This window comes from Meleagris gallopavo, chromosome 6 (genome assembly GCF_905368555.1).
Source record: "Meleagris gallopavo chromosome 6, MGAL_WU_HG_1.1, whole genome shotgun sequence".
Lineage (NCBI taxonomy): Eukaryota > Metazoa > Chordata > Aves > Galliformes > Phasianidae > Meleagris > Meleagris gallopavo.
This window is the reverse complement of record NC_139409.1, coordinates 22210064-22226740: the sequence shown is the minus strand read 5'-3', so window position 1 is coordinate 22226740 and position 16677 is coordinate 22210064. Positions and strand designations below refer to the sequence as shown.

At 34.6% G+C, this 16677-nt stretch overlaps 1 protein-coding gene across 6 annotated transcripts in view; it reads right to left on the bottom strand.

The window, feature by feature from the left end:
• The window catches only part of AKAP9 (A-kinase anchoring protein 9), a 101895-nt gene that overhangs the window by 63929 nt on the left and 21289 nt on the right, over window positions 1–16677 (bottom strand). For 4 of the 6 annotated variants that reach the window (XM_085227416.1, XM_085227414.1, XM_085227415.1 and 1 more), the window contains exons 2-5: window positions 12480–12728; window positions 7454–7498; window positions 1375–1428; window positions 800–970 (exon numbers count right to left, since the gene is read on the bottom strand). In XM_085227416.1, the coding sequence (XP_085083542.1) occupies window positions 800–970; window positions 1375–1428; window positions 7454–7498; window positions 12480–12728 (519 nt within the window). The remainder of the gene's footprint in view (window positions 1–799; window positions 971–1374; window positions 1429–7453; window positions 7499–12479; window positions 12729–16677) is intronic. The other 2 variants (XM_085227418.1, XM_085227419.1) reach the window with 2 other exon arrangements.

Genomic DNA, 16677 nt, shown 5'->3' with positions numbered 1-16677 from the left:
TGGAAACAGCAGAAAATTATAACTGCACAGCAATAATGAAGGCGAAAATGACTCAATTTTAAAACAATTTTTGTGTTCTGTAGAACTTTGCAAAGCAAAGACAGGCATACCATGATGACCTGAATTTAAATTAAAGGAGAAACTAAAGACATGAAGCATGACATAGCACTGACTTTAAAGAATGTAAAATTTGCTTAAACTGGAAGAAAAATTATTTTACATTCTTCACTTTAAAATCTAATGTTATATGCCAACGGTATTTCTAACTAGAGAAATACTTCCACACAATCCCAAGTTAATAAATGTCTCTTAGAACATCCTGGTACAGTGGCCCTGTAATTTCGGACAGTGAAGTCTGACAAACAAACACCTTTTTAGTTCAAGGATCAACTCAGCAATACCATTCCTTAAGAAGTAAACCCTTTTTTTTAAATTTTTATTTTTATTTTATATCTTTGAGGAACAAGAAGGTACTAAAAAAATGGAGTCTTTGCAGAATACAGGAAGAATTAGGACTTTTCTTCAAGAAAATCATCTTTCCATTTCTGAATCAAAGAAAGTCACTGCAAAGAATGCTGAAATTTTAGTCACAAAATATAGAGAGAAAGGACACACAATGAAAATGCCACTCAAATAATAGAACACATGGTATACGATTAAAAGAAATTACATATAATTCTATATCACACACTGACTGCATTCTGAACATCTGCCCTTAAGAGTAAACTCTTTCAGGTGACACTTCGCATTTTTGCACATAACCGAGTAGCAAGCAGAAAGCAACATAAGGTAATTATACCTGTTGCAATCCTTCTGTACCATATGCTGCCCTCATTTCTTCTAGCTCTCTGTTTAGCTCTTCAATCTCTTGTTGTTTCCCAGCCAATTCATTCTCCATCACCTCTAGCTGCATCAGAGAGTGTTGCATTCCATGTTCTGAACAAATCTCTCCAACTCCAAATTCTTCTTCCTAAATTAATCCAAGTTCCTTAACACACCATTTTTTATGCTTTATAAAGATAAGCAAACTCAAATATCAAATTCTGTATCAAAAGGCACCTTAGAACATTAACATATAGTACAGCATTGAAGATCTTATTGTCATGGCAACCTCCTTTGTTAGTATAATTCACATCTCAAAAGCATGAAGCGTTCTGCAAGTTCTGCTTTGTAATATTAGCCTTAGTACAAGTAGTAAAACATTTTGCATTTCAAGTTTAAAGGTAAACAATATTCATATGACAAGCAATGCAGATACAGAGCACAGCATGCAAAATAAAGTATTAGTCAACAACACAGTTTTTGTTCAAAATGAACTGTTTGAGGTTTTTAGTATTCTTTATTAGTATTACAATTCAATTTGCAGTACTGTACCCTGATCAAGTCTGTAGGTATAGCTGTTCTTGTCACAAAACTGCAACCATTTACCTGTATAAAGACAATTCCTAAATACATTATTACTTGAAATAAAGCTTGATTTCTATTTTGAATTTGTTTGAGCCTTATACAATGATTCCTGCAGAGCCATGTGAATTCTTATGCTACAGAAATTTATTTCATTGGAAATACAAAATACCTTTCTGGAAGATTTTGGAATTGAATTTAGCACAAGCCACAGTTAAGCCCCCTTTCAAAATTACAAAAACAGATACTACTGTCTAAAACCAAAATACACGTAAACATACATACAAAACAAAGGAATTCAGATCTAAAGGTCAATGCAAAGCTTTATCTGTAGTAATACTGCATTTTAAACTGCACATTTAACATTTCTAAATATTAATGAACAGTTGTTTTCAAACATATGTTTCGTTACCCAAAATCTACTATTTCTAAGAGTCACCAATCTCTACAACAGATGAAAGGCAGTGTCATAAACTGACATCCACAGCCTGAAGGAATTTTTTAAGAATGAAATGGAGCAGGAATTATATATTCAGCATAAGACTCGTGAAAAATCCTTTCACTCACCTAATACTGCGCCTCATATCAAGCTTCCATGAGATTTTGGTTCTATAGAGTGTACAAACCAATAATGATGAATTTCCAAAAAGTAAGCGCAAGTCAAAGTAGTAGTTATATATCAAAAAATAATACTTAAAAACTCAAGATAAAAGGAACCTTCTGTTGTATTCATGATAAACTGTCAGACAGGCAGGCTTTTAAAATCGCAGACCAATGTCTTAAAACAAGAAAGCAAGACAAGCTGTACTTCTCCTCAGAGCTCTGTATCACATTAGAAAAAAAATAACGGCACTAGAAATGGAAAGGTATCATACCGTTTCAACTACGAATACTTTGTTCACATAGAAAAAAAAAAAGGGGGGGGGGGCGGCTATATAACTCTGATACCTGCCACAGTTAAGATTAGGCTTATTTACAAAGGACCATCATGTCTGAGTAAATCAATATGTTATCCGACATGGAAGTGTACTGCTATAAATGGGATCAATATAGTCATTAAATTTGTATTAAGAGAAAGAATAATCCTGCATTAGCTTTGAATTTGCAGAGCTGAAACATGGCCATTTTCAATTCCTGACCTCCTCAATGAAAAGGAGGACACCACAGTGAGATTATTACTACCTTATTTTAGAGAGAATACATAAGATTTCAGCAAACATCAGTGCAGACAACTCATGGAGGCAGTGCACATCATTTGTGTTTTGCCAGATATTTGCTTTTCATTCAGAAATACAAGTGTCTACACAGTGCCTGGCAGTAATGTCTTCATCTGGATTCTGGCTCATGGCCTGGATTAATACTTCTTTTCCTTCTTTTTAACTGTCATTTAATTTAGACTTAATTGATAAAGATGTAGTGTATGATTCTTGTAAGCTACCACACAGAGAAGTGGATGCACTTCTCTTCCCATGAATCATTTCAGTGTGGAACAAACAGTGACTCGTACACGCTTTATAACAAGCTCTGCTAGGGCAGACATAAATGCCTTCATTAGATGTTCCAGACTCCCTGGCAGCTGAGATTTCTACAGAAAAATCTTAAAAGGGATTTTAGCATATCCAAACAACTCTGTGGAACTTTAGAAATGCTGCTTCATGTCACAGAAGCCTTGTTGTTAGCTGTAACAGATATGAACCACAGTTAACACCTTAGTCAACTCTGTTTCTCACCCAACACCTTCTCCTTTCAAATGTCTTATGCCTCTTTTTAAAATGCAAGTTACAACAGGACAACACTGTGCACTGTAATCTACACAAAAAGCCTCAGACCACCACTCTGATCGCTGTCTGGGTGGGATCCCTGAGAGCAGCTGCAGGCTGTATATGAATCCTGCCCTGTCAGAGCAGGCAGATGGCTGTGGCTGGATATTAGCTTCAAAATATCTCATTTCAAAATTAATTTCTCACTCCTCTACCAGAGAGGAAGCCTGAAGTCCAACTATTAACTTCAGTGTTAACAGATGTCTGCACAAGGCCTACTGGGCTCAGGCACTGTCTCCTGAGCTCCGTGGTTTTTCTGTACACAGTTCTTCTTTAAGCCTGTACATCTTTTAACTTCTTTTAAAGCTTTGCAATTCACCTTTAACTCTGAAATTTCCTTATACCTTAACGTCTCATGATGTGCTTAGTTACATACTCCCAGAATACAATTACACGTTTCAAGAAGAAATCAAACCACATAAGATAAGGGAAGGTAATGGAAGCAAGGAATCTGCAAGCTCTGAATACAACTGCATAAAAAAAAGTAACCACAAGGTAAGGAAAAATGCAATTTTACAACACATTTGCTACTCAGGAGACAACTGCTTGGGTGAACAGAAGGCATGTGGGTTATGGAAGTCCCCCAAAGGACATCTTAACTTCAAGTTTTCTTCCTTGCTTGTATTTTCAATCTAATTCACAAGCATGGTATTTACTAATATAATAACATATAAATACAATCTGTAGTCTATTCTAGTCTAAAAGAAAAAACATAATTTCTATTGCATCAGTAAATACATATGCTTAGGCAAGTGAACACAAGCTTCTGCAGAAAAATACAAGTAGAAAACAACTTCCACCACTAAGTAAGGCAGCAATTTATGACAACTGCCACCAGAGGTCAGGATTAAATTTATGAAATCACTGCACTTCACTATAGATTCAACAATGCATTGCTAATGTTCCTTAGACCTTGGAATTCCTGAAAGTGTACCTCAAAAATACTGAGTTGTTACACAAAATATGTTATTACTGGTAACAATGATGTCCATACTACAGAGAATTCTCCTTATATACTGCAAACTTGGGCTTAGAGTAAGTCAATACTTATTGATCACTCATTGCAAAATGTAAAAAATATCGAAATGCATGAAAATAATTTAACCCATTACAGATTGGCAAGCAGAATTCTGGTTTGAAAAGTGTCTTGATTTAGTAGTAGAAACATACAAAAGTATCTGGAATAGAGTTACATTTTACCTAATGTTTTAGTTTTTTCTTTTCTTGTGCATTTTGGACACTTGGTTATTTAAAAGAATTAATACTTAGACCTCAAACACTGCTTGACTGTGCTCTTAGAATTTTAATCAATTTTCTGGTTACATCACAATTGACTTTATGGAATGTAGCTAAAATTAGCAATTATGACAACTGGGAAAAATAATTTTGTTATATTTTTAAACTCTGTAAGTGAAAATAATTTTCAGTCTCTCACAAAAATAATGACAATCATAGAATGTAAATAAGGTTAGTAACTTTTTAAAAATAACAACAGTCTTCAAAAATATTATGGCTTAATATATTTTTCTATACAGTATTAAAACACAACAGAAGATTTCTTTGTGTGATGACTGTACATAAAGGTTAACATATAGAATGCAATTAGCATTTACAAAGAAAAGGGAAAGAAATAAGGATCAAGAAAGGAAAAGGGAAATAAAATAATTTTGTAAGTTTTCATATCAACATTTTTTGAGGTACAGTTTGCAAACTGGGAAGAGTCACTGAGAGAAAAAAATAATCCAGGCAGATTACATCAATACCATAAAAATTAAGGAATATAGAAAATATACAGTAACAATTTTACCTTACACAGTTGTAAAAAAGCCCAAACAACTAACTGCTGAAAAAGCCTAATTTACCTTAGTTTGGAGGTTAGACCATAACTGCACATACATAATCACCACAATCATTTAATGTAAAGCTATTCAGGTAGGTTTCTTTCTTGCTCAAACTGAATAATTTGTTTCAGAAAGGAAGTGGGTCATATAAAAGATTTGTCAATCTTCAGTCTGAGTACCACCTCTAACAGTGTAGGTATTTAGAGAGATGACAGAAGAACATTGGAGTAGAGACCAAATTAAAAAAAAAGATCCTGTAACACAAGAATTTTGACAGAAACATTCACTAGTTCCTTCTATCTATCTATCTATATATTTTTTTTAGTAAACTACTTACATCCATGTGTCTGGTCAGTCTCTCAAAGAGGGATGTGCTTATCACTAAATTGCATCCAAATCCCCAAGAGAGGGGGCTGAATAATCAAAAGCATATGGCTTATTTTAACAACTATAACAAAGCAAATGACTTACGACCTATTCCACTGTGAGCCCCAACTTCAATGTAATTTCTGACAAAAACCACTACAGAGAATACAGTTGTTCTGAAAAATGAACAAAAAGATGGATGAAAAGGACTTGTATTTGTACAAATGTGTGGATTCAAAGAATTTCAAAAAGGAGGTTGGCCCTTTCAGTAATTAAAAGGAGGCTTACAAAAAATATGGAGAGTGTATAGGTATATGAACATCAATGCCATTATCAACAATTTTCAAAGGTTCACTCTTCAAATATATTCCATTTAGCAGTGATTATATACTATGGTGATGCATATATTCTAAAAAGTTACAGTAAGGTCACAGTAGTTGTTCAAAAGTGTATTTGTTTCACTTTCGATGGCAAACCCTGTGCACATGCTGCACTACCAATCATCTTACCATATTTAAACTCAGATTCTTTTTGTTCTTTCCTTCTTCTAATTCACTGAACAAAATAATGCGTATTTTATCTAAGACAAATATTAAGCCTTTAATCTGACTTCTTCCTCATGTTAGCTTCAACCCTTTGAACCTTTCAGTTTTTTCATTTATTTTTTCTTTCTTCCATTTACAGCACTGTCAAGCAGCTGGACTAGAATCTTCAACCCAGATGTGCCCAACTCAGATTTTTTTTTTTTATTTGCACAACAAACATGCCATAAGAATGATCATAACTGATTGGACCAAGGGTCCATTTGGTTCACTAACTGATATCTGAAAGTAATCAACAATAAATATGAAGGAATATTTTTCAGTGCACTCCCAAGCATCTTCTCCTAACACCAGAAGAAAGTAAGAATGCTTATAAACAAGATAGGAGGAAGATGCGGGAAAGAAAGAGTCTAACTGGGGAAGAGAGGTACAATAAAAAGACTCAAACTAAAAAGGCTGAGACAAAATATGGAAAAATTTTTAACAGTGATTTCACAAGAGGCTGAGAAGAAGTGCGGTGATCTTCTCCTAGAAAAGGCTAAACCAAGGAAAGAACACTAAGTATCCTAAATCAAATCACTTCAGCAACGGAAGCCTGTTTGATTACCTGATCCTCTCTTACTAGTTGCCAAAGTTAAGATTCTGGGGTATTTTGCAAAAGTGCTGCACAACCAATAGTGGACTGTAACTACAGAAAGCTCATGTTTGATCCATGATTTTTTTTTTTTTTTTTAACTACAAACAATTTTTATAGGAATCAGATATTCTACAGCTATTTCTTGCAAAAATGTTCTCATCATGCAGTTGAACATGAAGTAGTTCACTCCTTACAAACAATAAACTGTTTTATTTGGCAGAACGGATTTTCCTATTGCCTATTTCCCTCTTAACTGACAGGGACACGTAGTGAATGTCTTGGTGTGCAGTAGCTAAGGCCTGTACCCAGTCACTCATTCTCCCCCACAAGCAGGATGGGGAAAGAATTGGAAAAAGAAAAAATCATGGGTTGAGACAAAAATAGTTCAATGAGTGTAGGAAAAATAAATGATGCAAAGGCATTCACTCACCACCTACCAGCAGCAGAGTGATGACCAGCCAGTGTTTGAGCAAGAGCTACTTTGGAACTCATTAAAACATAATCAACTTGTTAAACATTTTTTAATAGCAAATAAGAAGGAATAATGCACAGCTCAATGGCAATACAAAGCACTACTACAACCACAGTGGTGACAATGTTACAGCAGCTCATAAATCTACAGTATTACTGATAATAGTACCCATCCTATTATGAAGTCAACAAAATGTTTGCTTTAATGGTATATTGATCATACCAGTAATGATCTGAAACAGCTTTGTATATAACATCACGTGTACTCTTTCCTTCTTCCTCTTTTTGGAAAACAGTGCACAGCATTTCAATAAACATGTAAAAGAAAAAGTCAAAATAAAAGTTAGAAAGGAAGTGTTACTTCAGTCTTACCTCAGAACTGTAATCTTCTACTGCAGTGGAAATTTCAATTTCCGGCTAAAACAAAATATTAAAATATTTACAATGATGGCAATCTACAAATATTTAAAGAAGATATTTTCCATTTCTTTCTGAGAAAATAGACAGTATTCAAAAAACATAAGAGGTATCCATTAATGTGTTTTGGATATATATAGCAAAGGTCACCTTAAATTCCTTGAAATCCCAGATTTAAATAAAAGCAAATTAATTTGCTCAAAACCAGGGAAAATTGCACTGTTATGCATTTTCCTTATGTAGACAACAAACAAATATGTGGACATATAATTTTAATGGAAATCTGTCACTGTTTAGTTGTGAAATATCTTCTAGCAGCACAAATAATCTTTTAAAACTGTCTACTTCAACCTTCGAAACAGTTTAGTTATTTCTTTGGCTGCTAATACTAAGTATATTTGCCAAGGGGTTTATTCAAAGAGAGCTACAGAAAGATGGACAAACAAACTCAAGTTAAGGGGATGTGTCTTCTGAATTAAGAGTTTAATCCACCCCTTGCTAAAAATCAATTAAAAAAAACTTAAATCCCATGAGTGCACGCATCAACCTCCAACAATGTAAGACTTCAATGTTATTCTTTAGTTGCTCTATTCCCTAGACCTGACCAACCATAATTAAAAAATCCATTAAAAAACCCTTCCATTATTAAGCCATCCACACTCTATGCTTCTATTATTCTTTGGTCAACACAAGTAATTAAATTTTACATAGCTCATCAAGGGGGTTCAGTTTAAAAGCAAATAATAAATAAATAAATGAATAAATACACACACACACGCACACACACACACATTTTATTAGCAACACAACACAAAGCTATTCATCAGTTCGCCCATTGATTTATGGAATCAGAAGTAGGTTTCTGTTTCACTATGACTTTAGGTTGCTAGTTAACATTTATTTGACCAGCCATGCTTTTTCATATAGCTAATCTCTTCTAGCAATAAATTTTTATTCTTTAATATTTTCTTTGCTAAGAACATAGTTGATGATTAAACTACACAGAACAGACATCTCAAAGGCTCTTTATAGCCAACTATCATCTAGGCAGCTACTACCACAATGACAACACGTAAGTACTTTACAGAAAATCAAAATTAATTTCATTGCTGAACATTAATTCAGAGAAAATGCTGCAAGATGATACAGAAAGGAGGAAATCTGCCTATGGAAAACAGGATGTCCTTTTCAGATAAACTTTTTTCTATAGGCAGTTAAGCATTGCTCAGAAGAGATGTTCTACAGTACTGGATGTCCAACATTATCACAGGACTAACAAAAGAACTTAAAATACTAAATTGGCCACAACTGAGAAGTGATTGTCATGCTCCTTTAGAAAATCCTCACAGGTGAATATTCGTTAACAGAATCCAATTGACTTTTTAAAGGACCTCAGTGTAAACTGTTAGGCAAACATAACTACAAAATTCCAGATTCATTTTTAAACATGGATTAATTAGTAGGCAGAAGCAAAAACAAGTTTATTTTAGGTAGGCCAGTTTGCAAGAAAATTATAATTACAGAAAAACAGCAATCAAAATCTTGCTGCATTTTGAAATACAGGCTTCCAGTATTCTATAATAATGTGGCTTCCAGATAGGATAAATTTATAGAAGGATTATTATCTAAATATGGTCTTAATCAAGCAAAAACTTCCATATTAAGAACAAGATTTACCAGTGGAACTATCAGCGCATCTCTACTTTATTCTCCTTAAATGAGTCTGCAGTAAGGTAACCCACCACTCAGTGTCTAAATTTCCCACATCAGAAATCACTACCAACAAAGAACTAATCTGAGTGTTTAATGAGTTTTCTTGTCTTTGGTAATACGGAACTCAGCCTTATAAATTTTCAGGCTAAAACCCAGAATACTTTGTATATACACAAAGACTATTCTTCTATATGGATAATTTCAGAGTAAATCTAACTATACGTCACTATTTATGGAGAGTTTGTTGTATCCCCAAAGAAAATTTGCAAGATATCCCAGCAGTCCTCAGCCAGATTGTTAGTTTTTGTCATAACCATCCAGAGAATCTAGTATTTCCTCTTGAGGAGCTCACTTTATCACCAAACAGATTACTTCCAAATATTGGTTGAGCAAACAGATCTTCATTGTGCAATTTCAAATTGTTTTTTTTCAGTGCAAGATGAGCTTAACTACCCGTCCTAATTCTTACTACATTTTATTTCACTTTCTTTATTCTTCCTTCCCTCCTCACCCCTAATGTCCTCCACTTTATTATACATCTCGGGATATCTCTTTCCTAGCTCAAACCTTTGGTTGCTCTCTGCTTTCACACTTCTAACATGGGAGTGCCTTAACTACATCCAGCAGCTACGCTTTTTCTCATTTAGGTGCCCTCTCTGTTTCTTCATAATCATCACTGTCACTTTTCTTCCTTCTCCTCAAGATTCCCATCCTACGTCTCCTCCTTACTTTCTTCCCTGTCTGTGAAATCTCAGGGAATAACTAACAATTGGACTAAGTTATGAAAATGAAACAACAAACACGGGACCATGTACTTTATTATCTACTTGAGTGAGCAGTTAAGCCATTCTGAAACTTATACCATAAGTTTCTATATAAGTTATATATATATATATATAAGTTACTATATTTGTCCAAGGACCATGGACTAAAATTCATAGTATAAAAGTTGCAGGGAGATCAATTTCTATCTGTACAACTACGAGAAGAAAGTCCAGTCCAGATTTTTAGATAGATATGCAGTGTACTCAGGTGTTCTATTTCATGGTATAAAAATAACAATTCCAAATATGAATTCCAATAAAAAGTGAAATAAGCAAATTGAATTGAAATTTAGGTAGAAAGTAATCCTGCATAATGCCTCCAGTAATCTTGCCTTACTCTCCTGACACAGCAGCCTACAAAGATTTAACACTGGGTGAAAAAGCAAACAGCTCAAAGAAGCTGTCTTTAATTCCCTACTGCATGGATTAGCCTGAAACTGCCTGTTACATTGGCTGCCATTTCAGCTAAGCAAGCTCTAATCCAATTACACAGGCTCACCATCTGAAGCACTGCACTTAGAAGAACAAAACCAGTAAATTAAGAAATTCTTTGAAACAATTTCAGAATTATTCTTCTATCAATACTGCACAGACACTTTAGCAATTATCTTTCAATTCAAAAATATCAATTACTTATTCAAATGAATAAGCAGAGCACTGCTAACATGTAACAAAGGAAAATGCTTTCTCAGTTGGGAGTAGCTTTTTTTTCCTCGTGGAAGTAAATACTGTTATAGGAATCAGTAAGTCATGAACAATTCAGCAGAAATAAGTTATGAATGAACAGCAATCCCCATTCTTATTCATTTAAATTAATTTATAAAATGAACAAATGAACCAAACTAACATAAGTTGCTTCGTTTTTTTTTTTTCATTCAGGTCAGAATAAGACAGACCTAAGAAAAACAATGCCTGATCTTAAGAATAAATCTATGTGAGAAATCTTTGGCAATTGCAGCATAATTTCTTCATTTTTATAACCATCAATGTCTTCTTTTAGCTTTCAGAAGCCAATACAAGCTACTGAGAACAAACTGATTTCATTAGACTTGCTTTGAGCAAAGAATTGGACTACATCATCTTGAAAGTCCCTTCCAATCTAAACTATTCTATGTTTTTGTACTTTACCCCATTTCTCCAATTGTAGCAGGGATCTTGACTGAGAGTGACTATAACAACAGAGTCTGGGAACATGCAATCATGATGTACTCCAAAATACATTCGGCTAAGAAAGTTTCTTCATGCAATTATCTTCTGTGTGTAGACTACAGTATTGTTAAAACAACAGTATAAGCAATTCCCTCTTAACAGCTCTCTGCCCTATCACTCCTCTCTCTTTACCTGTAGATAAGCTGATCATTCCTTCCAGCCTCACAAAGTACTCCTTTCTCTTTTCCTTAAAAGATAAAGAAGTCTCATGAAAACGACCATTCTGGTAATTAATGTTCTTTTAAAATGCCATTCTCTCCTCAAGGGAAAGCTATGAATTTAACATACCGTTTCACTGAGTTACTGTAGATAATTTTGAAGCTTTGACATGAACTTTTAAATACAGTAACCTAAATTTTAAAAACAAGTATCTATGAAGTTCAGTCTATCTAGTGTACCGGTAAGCTTAAAATCATAAGTTGATCAATTTCATTATGAGTTTTCATTCACACACGTTGTAATTTGCACTGTCTGTGTCAGAAAAGATTGTATTCACATGGACAGAACTCAGAATCTGAACTGCTAGTTTAAAGTGATACCCATTTCCTTTTAGAGGCACTGCTTTCAATAATGAAATAACCTATATTGTAAATAACATCAGCATCTCTTGGTCCTATCTACATATTGGTAACAACATATTAGGTTATTTGAACTAATGCCCACTCGAAACTGATCTGGACTGCCAGTGTATATCACACAAGACATCTTACAACCTTCCCAGAGCATGTACTTCCAACTATTAGCAAGCAGGATTATAGTAGTAAAAGCAGAGTATCTGTTTATTAGTCTCTTAAGCCATCCAATGCTAAGTAGTGTTTTCTAAATTCACTCCTCGTTAACAAGAAAGACTCTAAGTATGTAATGTATACAAGAAAGATGCTTAGCTTTGCAATTTGCTGTAGCCATGGTTGCAGGGATCAAAAATCCACAGCAATTTGTAAACTTTTAATAAAACAAAATGCATAAAATGAAGCAATAAAACAAACTTTTGTCTATTTATGGAGTACAGCCACACAAACAAAATTTCTATGATCTATTGTACACTGACAGTGAAAAACAAGATGCCAGCAGACAAGCAGAAAACACTCTGGACATTTTAAACACAGAAAGCAGAGGCAAGGAGACCATATCTACAGCCTCAAATAATTTATTTCCGTTCCCAAAATTAATAGATTATTTTGCCTCCCAATCTGTAAATTATAGTTAACTCCAACTGTTTACAACAACAAACTTACCTCATTGGTGTAAGCCTGGATGTGTTTGATAATTTCTCCACTATGCAAAGTTCTTGTAACAGGAAAATCAGCAGTTGCAGCTGCTCCTCTTCGGCTGCTGCACGTAGATGTTTCATCACCTCGAGATCTATCGATCCCATCTTGTACTGACTCTTCATCTTTGATGCTTGCTGTTTTCCTTTTCTTTTTCTGCTTCTTTGACGTGCTCTGTCCATCAGTTTGTGCTTTCCTCTGCCTAAACTGGGCAAGCTGTACAGAAGACAAAATCTTGTTAAAGGTGAAACTTTTCCTCTTTATTACTAAAGACATCCCCTATGTAGAGTGGCTTACCAGCTGCTCTACATAAAGCTTCAAACTAATCACTACCTGGAAGTCAAAGCTGCATATCTCAAGACAGATTCAGATTATATCTCTATTCACATAGTTTGTTTTTAAAAATCTTCAAAGAAAAACATTCTATTAATGAACTCCTTTAAGTTTTCACACTGGCCAGTTACAGTTTCACAGACAGAAACCAAGGAATCAAAAACATCCAAAGGTAAAGGTACAAATGTCATTGTAAAGCACAAGTGTGATAAAAACCTCTAATCTCATGGTACCTAATACCTCAAAAATAATTTATAGAAATTACGTTCTTCCTATTCCAGAAACAGATAAAAACAATCTTTTATTGTACCACTTACCAAATCAAGTTTTCTTTTTTTTTAATGAAGTTGTTTAAAAAAAAAAATATTGTTAGAACATAAGAAAGCACCTGAAGGCACTGAAAACATCATAAAGAAACAGTGAAATATATAATAAGGGAATAATCTACAGACAGCGAGCAAATCAGAAGATACTCACTACCTTGTAGCAAAACATGACGGTGAACAAAAAGTCACAGGTGAGCCAAGCACACAGTTGAAAAACCAATTAGTATATAAGCTATTCAAATACTGTAAGACACTGTCTTTTGAAGAGCTTATTACTTTTAATCACTTCATAGTGGTTTACACAAGAAAATCCATTTAAAATATTTTTCCTTAGCAACAGAATTTCTGTTCCAATAAGAAAAACAACCCTGGCGGGTTTTACCAATTAAAATCCAAAACTACATCAATCCCAACAATAAAATCTGGTAACATACAACATTATATTCCAAATAAAAAGTCCAATCACTCTTTAAGTTGGAGAATATTTCATAAATGTAGCTCCAAAGTAAATACACAGCATAACAAAGACCTTCAAGCTCTAAATACTTTTTACATAACTGATACACAAATGTCAGGCATTCTTTACAAATTTGCTGTGATTTCAAGTAAAAGCTACAGTAAAATAGCAAGTTGGCACATGATATTCACCACTCGAGAAAGCCAAGCTTCCATTCAGCCTCTTCAGCACACTCAGACCAAGCTGGACACGAGGATGCCTCTTTCCAGGCACTGTTCTGCTACAGCATGAGTCGTCACTTGCAGAGCTCTGTAGTTCTCATTTGGCCTCAGGATGGCTGGGAGGCCATAAAGTAAGTAAATGTGTCACTTGCAGATCAGGTCTTACTTCTGGCAAGTTTATCCTTTAGTCCCTTTATTCGTATTTCTCCTTGGCTTCATTCAGCCTTCTCTGCAGCCCCAGGACGACTGACAGCTTGGCATATGGCTCCTGCTCTGTTTACAGAGGACCTGAAGATTTGCTGAGCCAAATATGCTCACCTACGTATTTAATGCTTACTTCCACCCTAATTAGTTCAACTTCAGGAATTCTTCTCTATTTTTAAAATCTGCAATTTTCCTTATTTCACAAAAACCTACCAGAGCATCTATACTCCACAAATTCTGAACAAAAAGGAAAGGATAGTCTCCTCCTGTCTTCAAAGTGTAAGGAAGAAAATGCACTTAGAAAAACACACTTCCCCAAAAATGGGAAGATTCCAGATCTGTCTCCTTACAGTACTGCCACATTCACTTAAAATCACCAATTTACCTCAAAAATTAGTTTTAAATTTATCATAAAAAAGCAGACTACGTCCAAATGCCACATGGAAATAAAACAGCATCTGATTTCAGTTTGACCAATTGCTTATATTTATGAAAGACACGTAGAGTCACTGGTCAAGAGCTCTCTTTTCCAATTTGATTGAAACCTTCTGGAGTGGAAAATTAAGTTGGCTTTTTTAAAGCTGCTTTACAGTCTTCTTTTGTCTGCAAAATTAGATGTCTATCTCAAGGACAATTGAATTATTCCATTACAGAATACTCCCCTCAAGTATTATGAATATTTCAGATGAAGCGCGGAGGGATGCCAGATTTCTCTCCTAAAATTAAGTTGTCAATTTGCACTTGTTAAGAATTTACTGATCAAACCCTACCAGGTCAGTTGTAAACACAACTTAATTGAACATTGCTCTGGATGGGCACACATGAAAGCTGTATGAATGGAAATGATGCATTTTATATGACACAAGTTCCCAACTGATAATTTCTGTATGAGCATCTAGTATTTTGGAAATAGCAACACCGTTAGTGGCAGATGCACTTACAAATAATAGCAATATATACCCAGCACATTCACATATACACAAAAGTATCTACTAATGGAACTTGACTTCAAATTCACATTTTAAATCAAATTAAAAAGTTAGATATGAGAGAAACAGTATAACAAAAAGCTACTGCTGAGCAAATGCATCCTATGGTTCTCAGCTCAAGACAGCAGAATCTCAGATGCAGAATTCCTTCACGAAATGGAATTCAGGAGCTCAAGCTGAGGATTTAGCTACATTTCAATGACAAGCAGGAAAAAAAAAAAAAAAAAAGGCCATCAGCAGTCATGGGAACTATGGAAAAAAACCTTCTAGAGCTGAAACAGAAAACTACTTCCGGATTTTGTAGTTCTAGAAAAATATTTTTTCAAGTGCGAACAAAATTGATGTACCATTCATTCCTTTACCTTGCCTTCTAGGTACAGCAGCTTGTTAATGAAGCCTGTGGAGGACTTAACATTACTTTTGCCTCTGCAGTTCTGAAACAACTCATATCTTCATCAAGTTACATAAGGTCCAAGGAAGAGCAAAAGATGCAAACTCAGCAGTTATTGATGAAGCAGGAAGGATCCCACCCCAGTCACTGAAAGCCTTAGAACTGGAAGGAGCAAGAGGGACTGAGCACCTTACATCGCACATTTGTTTGTTTTCAGGCTTATAATTCCAGAGGTACCATTTACAACAGTTGCCCAGCTCTCCGTTAGTTTGATAAATGGGATGTGATTAAATGTCAGCACAAAATTCTGAGGATGCACAAGACATTGCACCTCTTAGAAAAACACTTAGCAGAAGTCACAGGCATAGAACAGAGCAGCATGCAGAACACAAATAAGTAATAGCTGTACTTTTCAAAATAGTTTTCCCACACTAAAGTAATGATTGAATATAAGAACTTCGGTACTCAGAAGATTAATATATCTAGTTCTAACCATAACCTCTCCCTTCTTACAAACCCCAGAACAACACAGGACAGACCATAGCAAGACTACTCAGGCAAGATACAAAATTACTTAAGCTTTTAAACTTTGCTATCCTGTAAATGGCAGAAAATCAGAAAAGCAGAGAATAATCAAATACTATTAGGAACTAAATGCTCTTGAGAAAGAAGCACATTAATGTGTATAGCAGCAGATGTGATATGTGTAAACTAGATCAATCATTAAAACTGAATAAATAATGCTGTTGTTATGATTATAGTAGTAAATAAAACGTCTTCAGCATACTCTGTGATAATTGTGCCAGAAATTTTAATTGCAGGGATCTGCTGTTGAATTCAAATATAGTCTGACTGAACTACAGATATATTTTTATAGCTATGTTTTTATTTGATACACATAGGAGTCCTTAAAACAGAATCATATTAAGCTCTGTTTAAAACAAGTTGCTGTCCTATCCCTATTTGCTGCTGCTTATCAGTCCTTAACATTCTTCTACAGTAAATCACATCTGCGTGGTGTTATTCGCAGACCTATAACAGTTAGCAGGAATTGAAATTGCACAATGCCTCTGAAGAGAGCTGGTATGAAATAAGACAATTTTTGCTGTACCTATTGCTTTAAAAAAAAAAAAGCATAACCTCCAGAACAAAAAGCTTATGGATAGCACATCCTGTGCAAGTACTGTTATATGGTTATACCAGCACACAAACAGTACTGGATCTGAATTTTCAAATTCAAATAC